Source organism: Monodon monoceros, unplaced genomic scaffold (genome assembly GCF_005190385.1).
Source record: "Monodon monoceros isolate NGI ecotype Baffin Bay Population unplaced genomic scaffold, NGI_Narwhal_1 Super_Scaffold_18, whole genome shotgun sequence".
NCBI lineage: Eukaryota > Metazoa > Chordata > Mammalia > Artiodactyla > Monodontidae > Monodon > Monodon monoceros.
Genome location: NW_021703774.1, coordinates 173,126,977 through 173,143,474, shown reverse-complemented (window position 1 = coordinate 173,143,474; position 16,498 = coordinate 173,126,977). Strand labels below are relative to the sequence as shown.

Below are 16,498 nucleotides of genomic sequence, written 5' to 3'. Positions count from 1 at the left end.
GCGGCTGGGCCCGTGAGCCATGGCCGCTGAGCCTGCGCGTCCGGAGCCTGTGCTCCGCAACACGAGAGGCCACAGCGGTGAGAGGCCCGCGTACCACACACACACAAAAAAACAACTGTCTAATTTAAACAATATTTCCCCTCATATTAAAAGCAATTTTTAACATTGTGCTCAAAGAACAAAATGATTGTTCCTCATGTTTTAGCTAAAATTAATTTAAAAACAAATGCCACGCTATTAGGCAGACAACATCATGTTGACATGCTTATAAAAGTTACATTCGAAACTGCTGTTAAAAAGTACCTGTACTGGGGCTTCCCTGGTGGCGCAGTGGTTGGGAATCCGCCTGCCGATGCAGGGTACACGGGTTCGTGCCCCGGTCCAGGAGGGTCCTGAGTGCCGCGGAGCAGGTAGGCCCGTGAGCCATGGCCGCTGAGCTTGCGCGTCCGGAGCCTGTGCTCCACAGTGGGAGAGGCCGCGGCAGTGAGGCCCGCGTACCGCAAAAAAAAAAAAAAAAAAACCTGTACTAATTTTAACTAGTTAATATTAATTTGTTACAATTCTTTTTATGGAGGAGAGCTTCAGGCTTATTTCAGATCAAGCATAGTGAGCAGTGCTGCTGCCCAGCCTGTAGCCTAATTGCCTCCACTGCTAATACAAGGACTTCCAGAGTCACAGGATCCGGACTTCATTTGGAGACCGATGCATATGTATTGATATGTGTATAATTGTTATATTTTCCCTTTCCTCAGTAATTTCCCACAGAAGTGAGTGAATGGTGGGTAAACGAGGGGGAGATTCCTTTCTGTGTGATATAATGCAGAGCGACTGTCGAGCCCCATGTGGACCAGCATCTGGGTCCCCTGAGATGAAGGCAGGAGTAAACAAGTGCTCAGTTCCAAACCCTAATCAAATTTCAGTTCTCCCCTGTAGCCCTGAAATCCTTCCTTGATTATACATATTGTTTATGGCTCTTGAATCACAGACTCTAAAGAAAACTTCCAGCATGAGGTTTTTCAGATGCTAAACTTTGAAGCTTAGAGATTCAAACCTGGAGTTACAGAAAGTTTCTGAGGGTCAGGGCTATTATCAGGAAAACCGGCAAAGGCTGGCTGGAGGGTATTGTGATATTTTCTTCTCTGGACACAAGGGGAGCAGACTCACGGAGTATGACTGCTGACCGTTCCATTCTGTTTTCCACAGAGCTGAGCTCATATTCATAATTACTAGCTGAGTAAAGTATAATGGGATGGAAGTGCCTTAATAGCATCCAGATTTCCACACACAGCAGCTTTCAGAGACCAGTAATCGGGTCAGTGCACTGGTGGAAGATGCCTGCCTGAAAGGCCAGCTAACCTTCAGAACTGAAGATTCTTCTAGAAGAAAAGCATGCTCACTGTTTTCCAGTTTCAGTTGGGGTCATACATACACAGTTCTTAAGACTGGAGATTGTAACTTTTTTTTTTTTTGGCCGCACCGTGTAGCATGCGGGATCTTAGTTCCCTGACTAGGGATCGAACCTGTGACCCTGCAGTGGAAGCACGGAGTCTTAACCACTGGACCACCAGGGATGGCCCTGTAACTTTTAACTAAGTAATATCTGAAGGAAATGAAGCTATGCTAATGACACTGCCAGGAAATTCATCAAGTTTAAGCCTGCCTTAGTTCGGTGGCCTTGATAAAATGTTAACTGGCATCAACTACATGTTAGACTAGAGTAAAATGCTCATGATTAATAAATTAGGGTAAAATGGGTAAATTAGGGTGATTTCCTACCATCTTAAAGTCTACCTTTGTGTAGTTCAATGTAGTCAAATGTGTAGATCTAGGACATCAAGACCTGGACAGCTTCTAATTCATTCTCTTGCATTTATTTCCAGTATTTCACCAGAATAGATCCTTAACTGCTAAGGAAGAACTGATGTGGCATAAGCATTCGACAGAAATCCTTTCATAGTATTCATATGTCAGTGCTGACAGCAAACCATTTCAGTGGAAAGTCAGACCAGTAAGCTCATGGGAGATACGTAAACACCTTGAATTGACAGTGCCTGCTGAAGGGATAACCCACATCTTAATAACAGCAGCTTCTTTGATAGAGATAGGGATTCGATTTTGAACAAATCAGAAGAGGAAATGTCATTTAGCTCTGAAAAAGAAGTTTTCTGTTTCTAGACTAGGAAGGAAGAGGCAAAGCACAGCTGGGCAACCCACTATTTCTAGCTTCTTATAACCCTAATAAAAATTAGCACGAAGTTAATCCTTTCTATTTATAATTAAATAGTTAAGTGAACGGATACGTGTTTGTCTTATTAAAATAACTGTAAGCTGGAGAAAAAGCTAGAATTTTCTTGGTGATAGTTCTTGTAACATGATATTAGAAAATACCGAAGAAAATCCCATAGCCCTGCATTAACCTGTTGGTTCACTTCCTTATAATTGTGGAAGTGTTGTCTGACTTAGTTTGAGCAAACAGCTAACTTTAAGGATCTGCAACCTGAAAATTTAATACAGCTCCTGGGGAGGAGTGAATCTGTTCCCTTCATTGGAAGCTTCCAAATAGGACGGAGGACTCCACCCCTCCCCTTTATTACTTAAAAACCTCAAGTAATATAAGACACAGCCAAAATAATTTAAGGCAAAACCCTATAAATACAACAAAATAAGAAAAAAAACCCTGAAGGCAAAAAAAAAAAAAAAGATAATAAAAGACAATTAGGAAATTTAAAAATCTGGTTAGTAAAGGTACATTAATAATTCTTGTAATTAATGTATTTTTTAAGACTATTATTTTATTCCTTTCTCTCTGGAAAATGAAAAATCCATTAGTTTTTTTCCTTTTTCTTTTACCCAGAAATTAAAGGTTGGTAAGTGGTAATTAGCACAGCTCCTGTCAAAGCCAGTTGCCTAATGGGGACCGACATTTGACTTGAGTTGAAAGAATGGAATATGGCTAATGTAGAGTTCATGAGTCCCAGTTGCTTTCTTTGACGTTCTTTTCTCCTAACATAAGAACAGGCATGCCCTGCTCTCTCTCTCCTCTCCTATTTTTAGACATATTGCTGTGCTGCTACATTTCTATTCTAGAAGGCCTGGAGGCACCGTGGTGTAAGGAAGGTAAGTGGCAGCTGGGGCAAAATAACTGTCACTCCACATTTGGTCTAGGGTTTGCAGACTAAGGTCTTTGCTCCTGCCCCCATCTCTGGCCCTGGGGCGGTGAAAGGGAACCATTCCCTACACTGACTCTGTGCTGGGTTCTATGCTCTTCCTCATACTTAACTTCGTTTAACCCTTTTAATCTTGGGGCCTTAAGCTAACCTTACATTTTTGGAAACTACTGTCCCATAAGGTTAGACTCAACGTGGGTCTGTCTCACTCCAAAACCCATAGTTCTTTTTCCACTCTCCTATGCTGCTGAGATGCTTGGTGGGTTTGTTTCAAGTACAGAAGACCAACACCAACACCCAGGCCAGTCAACTAAAGCTCTGCTGTGTATTTGCAGAAATAACTGAAGAAAACATTTTTCATTCAGCAGGGCAAAGATGGAAATGTTGACAGAATTGGTGAATAGAGATGCCATTCTATCATTTCTGGCATACGGGCTTCCTTTACTACTGGGCTAACTACACAGCGCTCACAAGGCTGATTTACTTCTCTTACACCACCAGCACAGTGACTGCAGTTAGAAATCTTTGGGCAGTCATGTTGCAGACATATTAGCCCTTTTCCAGTTAGAGCTGACTCCAACTTATTCCACTGGTATTAACAAAACCAGTCATCTGGATGTAGAGTAGGAAAGACTATGTGGACTTAAGAGAAAATATAAATAAGTAGAAAGAACACTGGAATTAGAACCAGAAGACCTGCCTTTGAACCCTGGCCCTCCAATTAGCCTTGTGACATGAGGCAAGTCATTGACCCTCCCTGAGCACAACTTTGCTCATGCATAAAATGAGAGGCGACAAGCCACACCCTGCTTATTAGCTCACTCAGTTTTGAGGGTCCAATGTGGTAGGTGCTGGCACACAGCAGACTACAAACTGCTATAAAAATCCTCAACTGGCATTACTGCCCCTCCAGGGGAATTCTGAAAATGTGTGGGGCTGTTTTCAGTTGCCTCAATACCTGGAGGTTGCTACTGGCATTGAGTGGGTGGGGTAGGATGTGGGATGCTCCTCTTCCTGCAAAGCACGTGACTGTTCCACACAATGAAGAATCATCCCATATCCCACGTGACTTTTTTTCCCCCTACCTGACTTTTTTTTTTTTTTTGCGGTACGCGGGCCTCTCACTGTTGTGTCCTCTCCCGTTGCGGAGCACAGGCTCCGGACGCGCAGGCTCAGCGGCCATGGCTCACGGGCCCAGCCACTCCGCGGCATGTGGGATCTTCCCGGACTGGGGCACGAACCCGTGTCCCCTGCATCGGCAGGTGGACTCTCAACCACTGCACCTCCAGGGAAGCCCCGCCCCCACCTGACTTTTATATGTCATTCTGGATGTTCATAGGGATGAAAACCTCTTCCAAATTAGCCCCAAACCTAATTCTGTTTTATATGTAAATACAAAGTATTTTTTCCAGTTTTAACGTTCCCTGGATCTGTCAAGAATGCAGCCACCTTGTAAATCGAGGATAGATGTGTTACCCTGTCCAGAACATCACTGTTTTGGGAAATCCCATTACAAAGGGCAATGCTGCTTGTGGTATTTGAGTTGACAGTCACTACACACCGCGCCTGGCTGCCTCTAACAGATTCACAGTAATTCAGTGGGTAAGTACACGCATCTGACAGCTTCAATGTGCCTTTCGTATGGTCATCTCCAGAAAGTGACACTGAGATACACACCATTTTGTTGGAAATTATTTTCCTTTATTTCTTCTGAAATACTACATTTGGGGGTATTATGTTGATGAAGGTATGCACATAGGTAGGTTATCAGCTCTGGCTTTCATTTAAGGATAATTAAGAAGGCATTATAAAATATGCTATTAAAAAAGAAATATTGGGGCTAATAAGTGAGAACTAAATACGTAAGGCATTAGTAAGAGCACGCTGCGTAGGTCTGAGTCCTCCTTGAGGAAGGGCACAGCAGAAGGAAACAGTTCTTTTTGTTCTGTTTGTTTTCTGTACCTCTCCCTCGCCCTAGGACTTATCGTTATATTTCTTTACTTAATAATTAGCCAATGTATCGGTTAATAGCATTCTGTTTTCCTCTAAGTATGCTTAAAAAGTAAGTCAAATAAGTCAGTAACTAATTATCTTTTCCCTGCAAGAGAGACTGCATTGTAGATTACAAAACCCGAAGAACAAGCTTGTACAGAAACGGGGATATAAACCAGAAGTCTCTGCTTTGCACCCAGAGAGACCTGGAGTCATATCTCATGGAGACTGATTTAATGACCGTTTTATACCCCCTGCTGATAAAACACATTAGAAAACTGAAAAGTTTCACTGTGGTAATGCATATAATTTCACAATACTGAATTAGCTATTAGAAATGGTGAATTACTCTCCATATGTCCCTATGGTCTGCAAATTTAATACGTGCCTTTAAAACAAACGAAAAAATTCCTTAACTTGAGAAACAAGTTTGTGGCCATAATCAACACTCTGATATGTCATCTTCTCTACTGTTATTTTGTGTTTAAAATTCTGCAGTTCCATCTTTAGAATAAGAATAGTGGGTCTATTACTATGATGGTTGCATAGTTCAACAGATTGAATCTTGAAAGAGATATACCATTTATCTGATGATGTAGAAGAAAAAAAAAGTAAAAAAAAAAAAATAGTGGGTCTGAAATATGACAATTTCTTTTCCCTGCCCTTTACAACTACTGTTAGAGAACATAAGAATTTGCAGTTTTAGAGGAGGTGGGATATTGCTGGTGCAGCTCTATGGTTCAAAATAGGTCAGAGAGCCCATGTGGAGATCTGGAATAGCTTTTCTGGAAAGGGCATGAAGCCTGTCTTCCAGCCTGTTCCAGGAGAACATTCTCGAAGGCAGGGGGTAGAGGAGTATGTAGGGAGCTACAAAGGTTAGGCTGAAGGTATTTACTGACACTGACACTGGTCACACTGGTTTTCTTTGGCATGTTTCTGGCTGCTGGCTATGTGGGGTCTCGTCTGGCTTGTTTGGGATTCTGCACTTCTCCAGGCAGCGAACTCCTCCTTGCTGAAATGCTCCTCAGAGAATACAAGCTCTGTACCTGCTGGAGGCGCAGGCTAAGTTCCTGATTACAGGTCTGTTGAACAGCTTCCGTCTTCTTTATGTCCCAGTTCAAAGCAACAGCCAGTGCTTTAGGGTCCTCCTTGGCAACCAACTGTGGCAAGAGTAAGAACCATTAAGAACCAGCACCTCTGCTGCTCTCGTAATTTTCTTTAGGGGGGGTGAGAATCGGCAGTATCAGTCTATGTCATGTCTTTAGGCTGAAATGCCAGGTCTCCTTCATATTCAATTGTCACAGGCCTCTTCTCACCATACAACACCAACAGGAAAGGACATCTAGAGAGTAGTTTACTTGGAGCAACAATAAAGTCCTCCGCTCACAGGAAATTTAGCCAAGCTCAAGTCAGTACAGCTTCTTTCCCTTCTAGCTACACCAAGGAAGTACTGGGAACAGGGGCAAGGGTGAAGCATAAGAAGGAGCACCAGGGACTTCCCTGGCAGCCCAGTGGTTAAGATTCTGCACTCCCACTGCAGGGGGCACAGGTTCTATCCCTGGTCGGGGAACTAAGATCCCACATGCCACTCGCCATGGCCAAAAATAAAATAAAAAATAAAAAATAAAATAACTGTGAAACAACTGATGAAACAAAAACACAAGCTACAGCAAATCCCCCCCCCCAAAGAAAGGAAAGAAAGAAGGAGCACCCACTTTGATGTGTTCCCTTCATCAAGCCTCCAGTTCCCTGGTCTGAGGGCACAAGATGATCCCCTTGAGTGGGCCTCTCTCAAGGATATTTTATGTGCTTCTATGGCCTATGGATCTTTTTCAACCACTGACAGATGCATCTCAGAAGACTGAGTCCTGCTATTCCTCCCTGTCGGGGTCAGACATTTCATTGCCTACTTTGGACCAGAAAATAATGTTTGATGATCTGAGGGAGGGCAACCATTTTGTTTAAGATTTGGATTAAATGAGATGTTTGCAAATGCTTTGCATATAATAATGGGCAAATTGACAGCTATGATTCAAGGTCTGCAGAGGTGAAAAAAACCTGATACAAGCCTCTCCTTGCAAAGGTCAGGGTCCCTGGTGCTCGCCCACCTCCAAATCTTTACTAGACAAACTCAGCTCTGGCGCGGGTTTCTCCTTCAGCGCATTAAGGATCTGGCTCGTAAGTGCAATTTCGGAGGAGCTCTCTCCAATACCCGTGTCAACTGCATCCCTCTCATCACCGAGGCCAGCTTTGGACTCTGCAAAGCAGATGTGAGACAGAGATCAGCACACCATGTACACATACAGCCATACCAACATCCAGCCAGAGCAGGCAGCTGGGCAGACAGAAGCCTGTCATCTCAAGATGCCAGCAGCTGTGGTTTCACTGTTCTTGACCACATGGTAAGCATCTGGCTCTCTCTCAAGGAGAGGCTCTACTGAGTTCTCAGTGTAACTCCCCCAGCCGATGAATCCTACCTTGCTGCTTCAACAGGATGCTGCCCTCCTTCTCCAAAGCCCGGAGGTAAAGCTCCAAGAGCTGCTTGGACTGACGGGCTTCCTCTCTCTGGTCAAGGACCTGCTGGAGGGTGTTCTGGAGCCCCTGGACTGCGACACGACTTTGGCTGAGTTCCTGAGCCAGCTCTGAACATGGGACATCAATAAGCATCTGACAAACAAATACGGACTTTAAGAAATCGGAAAGTACTTTCTAAACGTGATGTTATAGCTCTCAAATACATCAATTTCGCAGACTCATTACATCTAGTTCCCAAAGTTACCTAATATGGCTGCCTGAAAGTCAGGAAGGAGGCATGTAATTTTTTCAGTTTTCCTCTGGTGAAAAAATTAGGAAAATACTGCCTTAGTGCCTTATTAAAAACAAAACAAACAGAAATAGGGTCACAGATGTAGAAAACAAACTTATGGTTACTGGGGGGGAGGGGGAGGAGGGATAAACTGGGAGACTGGGATTGACATATACACACTACTATATACAAAATAGATAACTAATAATGACCTACCGTACAGCACAGGGAACTCTACTCAATACTCCATAATGACCTATTTGAGAAAAGAATCTAAAAAAGAGTGGATATATGTATATGTATAACTGATTCACTTTGCTGTACAGCAGAAACTAAAACAATATTGTAAATAACTATACACCGAATAAAAATTAAAACAAAACAAAATCCTCATATTAAATAACCCATTGTACATTGTACAGAATATAAAGGAGGAGGTGTATGATCACTTGTACAATGAATCAGTATGAGGCTATTTCAAGCAAAAGTCTTTCTGATGATCTTTTTTTTTTTTTTTTTTTTTTTTTGCGGTACGAGGGCCTCTCACTGTTGGGGCCCCTCCCACTGTGGAGCACAGGCTCCGGATGCGCAGGCCCAGCGGCCTTGGCTCATGGGCCCAGCCGCTCCGCGCATGTGGGATCTTCCTGGACCGGGGCACAAACCTGTGTCCCCTGCATCGGCAGGCGGACTCGCAACCACTGCGCCACCAGGGAAGCCCCTCTTTCTGACGATTTTAACCTTAAACATTTTTATTATACATGTTTGTACTTTGAACGACTAATTTTCAAATATAAACTACTCAGCTTTTAAATGACGTGTTCAGTCTGTGAAATAAGGGAGACCTCACTTATCATACCCTAGATTTTAAGAAGGCTCAATCTTGGCATATACAGCATTAGATTAAAAATAGTCTTCAGGGCTTCCCTGGTGGCACAGTGGTTAAGAATCCGCCTGCCAATTCAGGGGACACGGGTTCGAGCCCTTGTCTGGGAAGATCCCATATGCCGTGGAGCAACTAAGCCCGTGCGCCACAGCTACTGAGCCCTCATGCCACAACTGAAGCCTGCGCACCTGCAGCCTGTGCTCTGCAACAAGAGAAGCCACCGCAATGAGAAGCCTGTGCACTGCAACGAAGAGTAGCCCCCGCTCGCCACAAGTAGAGAAAGCCCACGTGCTTGCAATGAAGACCCAAGGCAGACAAAAATAAATTAAAAATAATAATAATTAAAAAATAATAAAAAATAAAATAGTCTTCATAAGAGAAAGATCAAACTGTTGAAATTCTTGGAGAGTAAATCTAACTTCAGCTGCAGATTAGAATATGGAGCTTAATAAGAAATACAATAATAAGCGTTTGCATTTCTCGAGCACTTACTATGTATCAGTGAGAAAATTGATGTAAAACGCTTAAGACAGAAAGTGACGAGGTGGGCTGCTCTAGATTGGGAAAGGCCTCTTTGAAGAGGTGACTTTATAAGTTATCCTTAACTTTCATATTGCATCAATTTTCGAACAAGTAGTATTAATATACATTCATAAGGTTCAAAATTCAAGAGGTACAAACCTTCTGAGGTAAGTACTAGTATTACCACCACCTTAACAGATGAGGAAAATGAGGCAAGAACAGTTAATAACGTCCCAAGGATCAGTCAGTTCTAATCCTCAGGACGCTGTGTAATTGATCCCTGGGCTCCTCCCTTCCCTCCCATCTGTTCTCACTCCCCATGGTCCCCGAGATGGTGGTACCTTTCCTCTACCTGTCGCATGGCCAGCCTCTGCCAGCTCCTGCCCTAAGCTTCCCTGTGAAGCCTAGCTGTCAGGGCCAGGCTCACTCATATTCTGGTATCCCTATTTTGGTAAGGACTGCTGTGCTCCTTATTCTAGGGGTATATAATATACTAGTCTGTTGGGATGGGAAGGGATCTCATGACCCCTTTCTGTTTCTTTTTTTTTTGGCCACAGGGCATGTGGGATCTTAATTCCCCAACCAGGGATCGAACCTACACCCCCTGCAGTGGAAGCGCAGAGTCTTAACCACTGGACCGCCAGGGAAGTCCCCCCTTTCTGTTTCATAAAAAAGAAAAAACAGGGCTTCCCTGGTGGCACAGTGGTTAAGAATCTGCCTGCCAATGCAGGAGTCACGGGTTCGAGCCCTGGTCTGGGAAGATCCCACATGCTGTGGAGCAACTAAGCCCGTGTGCCACAACTACTGAGCCTGTGCTCTAGAGCCCAGGAGCCACAACTACTGAGCCCGTGTGCCACAACTACTGAAGCCCGTGTGCTTAGAGCCCATGCTCTGCAACAAGAAGCCACCGCAATGAGAAGCCTGCGCACCGCAATGAGGAGTGGCCCCCGCTCACCGCAACTAGAGAAAGCCTGCACTCAGCAACGAAGACCCAACACAGCCAAAAATAAATAAATAAATAAATAAATAATTAAAACAGAGTAGAGATGCTTCCACTTGTGTGATATAGGGGAGGAGGTGAAAACACTTATGTATTTGTTTGTATATAAAATATCTCTGGAATGGGAAACTGACAGATTGGTTGTCTCCAGGAAGGGGAAGTTGGGTGGCTGGAGGCAGGAGTCAGACTTTTCCTGTATATCCTTTTTTTTCTAAACAGCTTAATTGAGGGATTTCCCTGATGGTCCAGTGGTTAAGACTCCATGCTTCCAATGCAGGAGATGTGGCTTCAATTCCTAAGATCTAAGGAACTAAGATCCCACATGCCCCGTGGCCAAAAAAAAACCCCCCAAAACCCAGCTTTATGGAGATATAGTTAATATACTATACAATTCACCCATATAAAGTGTATAATTCAGTGGGTTTCAGTATAATTAGTGGTCTTGTGATAGTGCAATCACCACCACAATCAGTCTTAGAACATATTCACCACCCCAGAAAGAACTGTACCCATTAGTCGTTCCTCCTTATTCTCCCTCAAAGCTTCCCACCAACCCCATCCCTAAGCAACCACTAATCTACCTTCTATTTCTATGGACTTGTGTATTCTGGCCATTTCATATAAATGCAATCATAAAATATGTGGCCTTTCATGTCTGGCTTCTTTCACTTAGCATAATGTTTTCAAGTTTTATCCATGCTGTAGCATGTATTAATACTCCATTCCTTTTTATGGCTGACTAATACATTCCATTGTTTGGATATACCACATTTTATTTATCTAGTTATCAGCTGATGGACATTTGCGTTGTCTTACTTTCTGGCTACCTGTGTATCCTTCTATACCTCTTGGATTTTGAACCATGTGAAAGCATTAGTATGATTTATTCACAATAAATATACACGTGTAAAAAATCACCACAAGGTCGCCTCCTTCCAGGAGCCTTCCCGCCACTCTTGGCACACTGCCCTGTCTGACATGCTGCTTATTTTGTCGGCCTCCTTCCACCAGGACTTGAGTTCCATTAGAGCAGGGACTGTGTCTGGCTTGTTCACCATTGCACCCCTGTGCATAGAACTGTGTCAGGCAGAGGACCGGGGCTCAATAAATATTTTTTTGAGTTAACAATACTATTTTTATCCTAATTCTACTGGAGAGGAAACATAAGCAGGGAGGCTAAGTTACCGGTTCAAAGTCACAGAGATGGAGCTAAGATTTAATCTGCATTCTTTAGCAGTACATCCTTGACCCACGCCTTGGTCCTAAATGGGTCTAGGTGAGGCCTTGGCGTCTGTGTTTTTAAAAAGCTCCACTGGTGATTCTGATGCAGGGTTAGGGGTGAAAATTTCCTACTCTAGGTGAGAGAATTAGAAAATGAAGAACCTTGGTTGTCATCTAAGAATTACTTAAAAATTAAGAAGCGATGAAATTATTATGGCAGGATGCATGGCAACTAAGGCACTGGGGGAAGCACAGGCTGGAGGAACGTGGCTATGGGTTGCGGAGGAGGCTTACTTGGAGGTCCTCCTCGGACAGGAGGATGATGCTGGACAGGTCTTCTTTCAGCTGCCTGGCCACATTCTTCCACTTCAACCCTGCCCCGCTGTCTGTTTCATCTCTGTCAAAGGACTCTTGGGTAATCCAAGCCGTACCTCCATCTGATACATGGGAGAAAATGCCGGTCAGAGTCAGATTAACCGGAAGTGCTGTTTTCACTTCCTCCTCCAACTCAGACCTCGAGGATGTCGGCACATCCTTCCGACAGATCACTTAGAATAATTTAGATGGTGAAGGAAGCACCTTTTCTCAGGGATTCATGGGGAAGCCAATCCCCATCTAGGACCTTAATTTTCCCTCTTGTTCCATCTTCCATTTCTTTCTTTCTTTTTTTTTTTTTGGCTGCAGCATGTGGGGACCTTTGGCATGAGGGACCATTCGCTGCGGTGCGTGGGCTTCTCTCTAGTTGTGGCGCGTGGGCTCCAGAGCACATGGGCTCTGTAGTTTGTGGCACGCGGGCTCTCTAGTTGTGGCGTGCAGGCTCAGTAGCTGTGGCGCGAGGGCTTAGTTGCCCTGTGGCATATGGGACCTTAGTTCCCTGACCAGGGATCGAACCCACATCCCCTTCATTGGAAGGTGGATTTTTTTTACCAGTGGACCACCGGGGAAGTCCCCATCTTCCATTTTTTTCTGTGTGAAACTGCTCTGTATTCTTTTATGGAAGGAAGCCACTTAAATCCAATGTATGCTTATGCATAGCCAGGATACTGTCACACTTCCCTTTTTTTTTTTTGCAGTACGCGGGCCTCTCACTGCTGTGGCCTCTCCCGTCGCGGAGCACAGGCTCTGGACGCGCAGGCCCAGCAGCCATGGCTCACGGGCCCAGCCGCTCCGCAGCATGTGGGATCCTCCCGGACCGGGGCATGAACCCGTGTCCCCCGCATCGGCAGGTGGATTCTCAACCACTGCGCCACCGGGGAAGCCCTAGGTTAGTTTTTGTGTCTGTGGGTGTGTTCTGTTTCTGTATGCAAAAACATTCATCCTTATCAGCACTTCTCCTGCGCTTGGGGATGGGTCTTATCCTTGACTGGAGCAGCTGCAGCCACTGTTCGCTGTCCCTTGGGCCCAAGCACAAAGGTGGCTGGGAAAGCCATTGCTGAAGGGTGACCTCCTCACTTTAGTGGCCTAGGGACTTTCCTCAAGACACTTTTTTAGCTCTTTGATCCTTGCCCGTCAATATTAGTTCCCTTTGTATTTCCAGTGAGGATGATGCTAATGATGGTGATAGGTAATATTTATTTGTCTTACTGTGTACCAGGTAAGATCTAAATGCTTTCTATCAGTGGCTCTCAATTGGGAGTGATTTTGCCCATCCCACCCCCAGTAGACATTTGACAATGTCTAGAGGCATTTTTGGTTGTCACAATTAGGGTGAGGAGATGCTACTGACACCTAGCAGGTAAAGGCCAGCGATGCTGCTAAACATCCTGCAAGACACAGGACAGCAACCCCACAACAAAGAATTCTCCGGCCCAAAATGTCAGTAGTACTGATGAGAAGCCCTGGCTTGATATGTACTATGTTCTAGTATCCTTAAAACAATGCTAGGAGACAGGTACTGTAATTATTATCTCAATACAGGGCTGAAATGTTAGATAATTTGCTCAAGGTCACGTGGCTAGTAAATGGCAGAGCCAGGATTCAGACCAGACAGTCTGACCCAACCTGCGGCACAGATCTCTCTCCCTTGCTGCGTTTTAGTTGCTGTCGGTCTGTGAGTTATTTGAGAACTGAGCCCGTCTCATTCATCTTCATCCCCAGACTCAGCACCGCTCTGGTATACAGAAGGTGCTCAGTAAACGTTTGCTGCATAAATGCTTAAAACAGCCAACCAAACAGCAACCAGGTGCCTATGCAGTAAAATAAATCATGATGGATGGTATATAGTATATACGGCCAGCATTGCTTACCTGAATTGTTGTAAGCCCACTTCTCATTCCCAGCCAGTGCCACAAACTTAGTATTGGCAGGAAGACACAGGAAGTAATCGTCATCATCCACTATGGTGCCATCCTCTGCCAGGACCAGGGTGACTGGTGCCAGGGACTTGTCAATGGCCAGAATGTCACAAGCTGAGAGGAATAAAGTATTTGGTAATTGACAAGTATCCATAGGGAAATTACATCTCTCCTTGCACTCTCAATATGTATGCCCCGGGACTTCCCTGGTGGCACAGTGGTTAAGAATCTGTCTGCCAATGCATGGGACACAGGTTTGAGCCCTGGTCCGAGAAGATCCCACATGCCACGGAGCAACTAAGCCCATGTGCCATAACTACTGAGCCTGTGCTCTAGAGCCCGCGAGCCAGAACTGCTGAGCCCGTGTGCTGCAACTACTGAAACCCGCACGCCTAGAACCTGTGCTCCGCAACAAGAGAAGCCACTGCAATGAGAAGCCCGCGCACCGCAGCAAAGAGTAGCCCCCGCTTGCCTCAACTAGAGAAAGCCCCCATGCAGCAACGAAGACTCAGTGCAGCCAAAAATAATTTTTTAAAAAAAAGTATGCCCCCAGAGCCTAGAAAAATCCCTGGTAATAATAACTATAATAACTATAATGATGACCACTAGTACTAATATAACACTTACCATGTCCCTGGTACTGTACTAAGTGCTTTTCACATACAGCATTTAATTTCCTAAAAATCCTATAACGCAGATACTATTGTTACTCCCATTTTTACGGATGTCAAGCCCAAGGCTCAGAGAAGTTAAGTAATTTGCCCAAGGTCACACAGTAAGTGGCAGAGCCGGTATTTCAACCCACACAGTCTGGCTCTTGAAAATGTGTTTTTCTTCCAGCTACTCTACACCCACATTAGGATGCACTTGAGCCTTTACTTGGATGAACAACAAACCAAAGTCTGATTTGATTCCTTGAGAACAAGCAGTCTTTCATTCATTTCCTCAGTGGTCTACTCAAATTCTCCCATGTGTCAAATGTCACAAAGAAAAAAGAGAAAAAGAAAAGAAGAAAATTATAAAAAAGAAAAGAAAAAAAATGACTTTATGTTCTCACAGTATCTTTCCTGGCAGCCTTACTAACCTATAGGAAAGTATAAGAGAAGCAGAAGGCAGAAGTTTGTAACAGTAGCTTTTCATCTTTATGATCACTGGGCAAGAGGCTTTGTCCAGGGCAGGTCTGTACCATCCCATTTAGTAACGGCAATGCCTAAAATGCTAATGGGACTAGAGTAGGCAGAGAAGTAGCCAAGAGACTACAAAGATCATTGGGCAATGCTGTCTTTCACCCAAATAGAACAGCAAGCCTTGTATAGGCCGAGCTCCAGAAACACAAGCACTTACATAAGCCTCTGTGCCAAATGCATCCAGCCACTGCACTGATGGGGCACTAAAATTTAAGCAACTTCATGCCAAGCAAAAAATATGTAAACACTTATATGGCAAAAACCATGTCACTAAAGCATTTAGAGTGCTTTGGCTGTTCCTGCATCTCTGAAAGACATCTGTCTGATATCTATTGGGCTTGGTGACCCTGGGAGGAAGCCCTGAACACGCTGACACACACGTCCACTACATGCCCGGGGATGACACACACGTTTAACCAACAGAACTTCTTTGGGTAAGCAATTTACTGCTACAGGCCAGCAACATGTAAGTTATCTGAATATCTCATCTCCTTCCAGAGTCCCAATCCTGTGGAGCAGGGCTGGAAATACACCCACTTTGCTGATGAGAAAACTGGGGATGGAGAGATGGTTAAGTGCAAGGTCAGGCAGCTAGTAACGGTATGCGGCTCAGAATTTCTGTCAACTCGGTCACTCACAACAGACGTTCCTTGTCTGGCCCTCCCGGATGGTCGGTAACAGCTCCCTCTTTACCGCACAGGTACCTGCCAGAGCTGACTGTGGAAACCCGCTCCCACCCCGCCATAGGCTCAGCTGGGGGACCCAGTACAACCTTAGGGAGCCTGAGTGGCAGGAATACAGTGGACTGAGTTCGATCCAAAATCTGAGTCATCTGAGGCGAGGCACCGAAGTAGAGTCTGTCTTAATTCGCATATTGCTTCCCGTCTGCCTCTCCACCATATGAATCTCACACAAGATAAATTAAAGTGCCGGAAAACGCTATGAAACTGCTAAGTCGCCATATCCACCTGAGTCATCTCTGTTCCAAGGCTCCACTCGAGCGACAAGAAGCCCCAAGTCGCCTCTCCTGACCCCGCCTTGCCCCACCGGACATCCCCATCTCTCCCCGGGTCCCTTCAGCCCGGGCCCCGGCCCCGCAAGTCCTTGCCCCCTTCCCGTGCCAACCCTTGCTCCTCAGCTCCTCGAGGCAGGAGGCCGCCACGCCGTGCTGTTCCCGGCTGTGGTTGCGGCACAGGAGACACTGCTTTAGAGCCCGGATCTCGCTGGGTTCTGGAACGCTGGGTCCCCCGACCACCTCCGTCATCTTCAGGGTCTGACCTGACCAACGCGGGGACGTCAGGGGGTTGGGCGCGGGAGTCCTACCCGACTCCACCCCCACGGCATGCCGGGAGATGTAGTTCTCGCTGTAGCAAATCACGCGTGGGACCAAGGCACGCCGGGAGGTGTAGTTCTAGTTGCAGCTAAT

General features: G+C 45.2%; 1 protein-coding gene and 1 non-coding gene across 2 annotated transcripts; one reads left to right on the top strand and one right to left on the bottom strand.

Moving 5' to 3' along the window:
- Positions 1-4,846: 4,846 nt before the first annotated feature.
- On the bottom strand, positions 4,847-16,381 carry DFFA (DNA fragmentation factor subunit alpha). The gene is made up of 6 exons (XM_029231054.1): positions 16,198-16,381; positions 13,838-13,999; positions 11,886-12,028; positions 7,637-7,826; positions 7,268-7,416; positions 4,847-6,319 (listed from the first exon to the last, which is right to left on the bottom strand). Exons 1-6 carry the CDS (start codon positions 16,334-16,336, stop codon positions 6,107-6,109), a joined length of 996 nt encoding a protein of 331 aa, XP_029086887.1. The 5' UTR covers positions 16,337-16,381; the 3' UTR covers positions 4,847-6,106.
- On the top strand, positions 5,688-5,756 carry LOC114900171. The gene has a single exon (XR_003794786.1). It is a non-coding gene; the product is annotated as a small nucleolar RNA SNORD77 (small nucleolar RNA).
- Positions 16,382-16,498: the final 117 nt, after the last annotated feature.

Bases quoted from the DNA above. Each gene is read 5' to 3' on its own strand.
- DFFA (XM_029231054.1), bottom strand. From the start codon at position 16,336: ATGACGGAGGTGGTCGGGGGACCCAGCGTTCCAGAACCCAGCGAGATC. The intron at 12,029-13,837 runs GTAAGCAATGCT...CCCATGTATCAG, and splicing joins GTGGGCTTACAACAATTCAG to ATGGAGGTACGGCTTGGATT. The intron at 6,320-7,267 runs GTGGGCGAGCAC...CTCTTGCCACAG, and splicing joins TGTCTAGTAAAGATTTGGAG to TTGGTTGCCAAGGAGGACCC.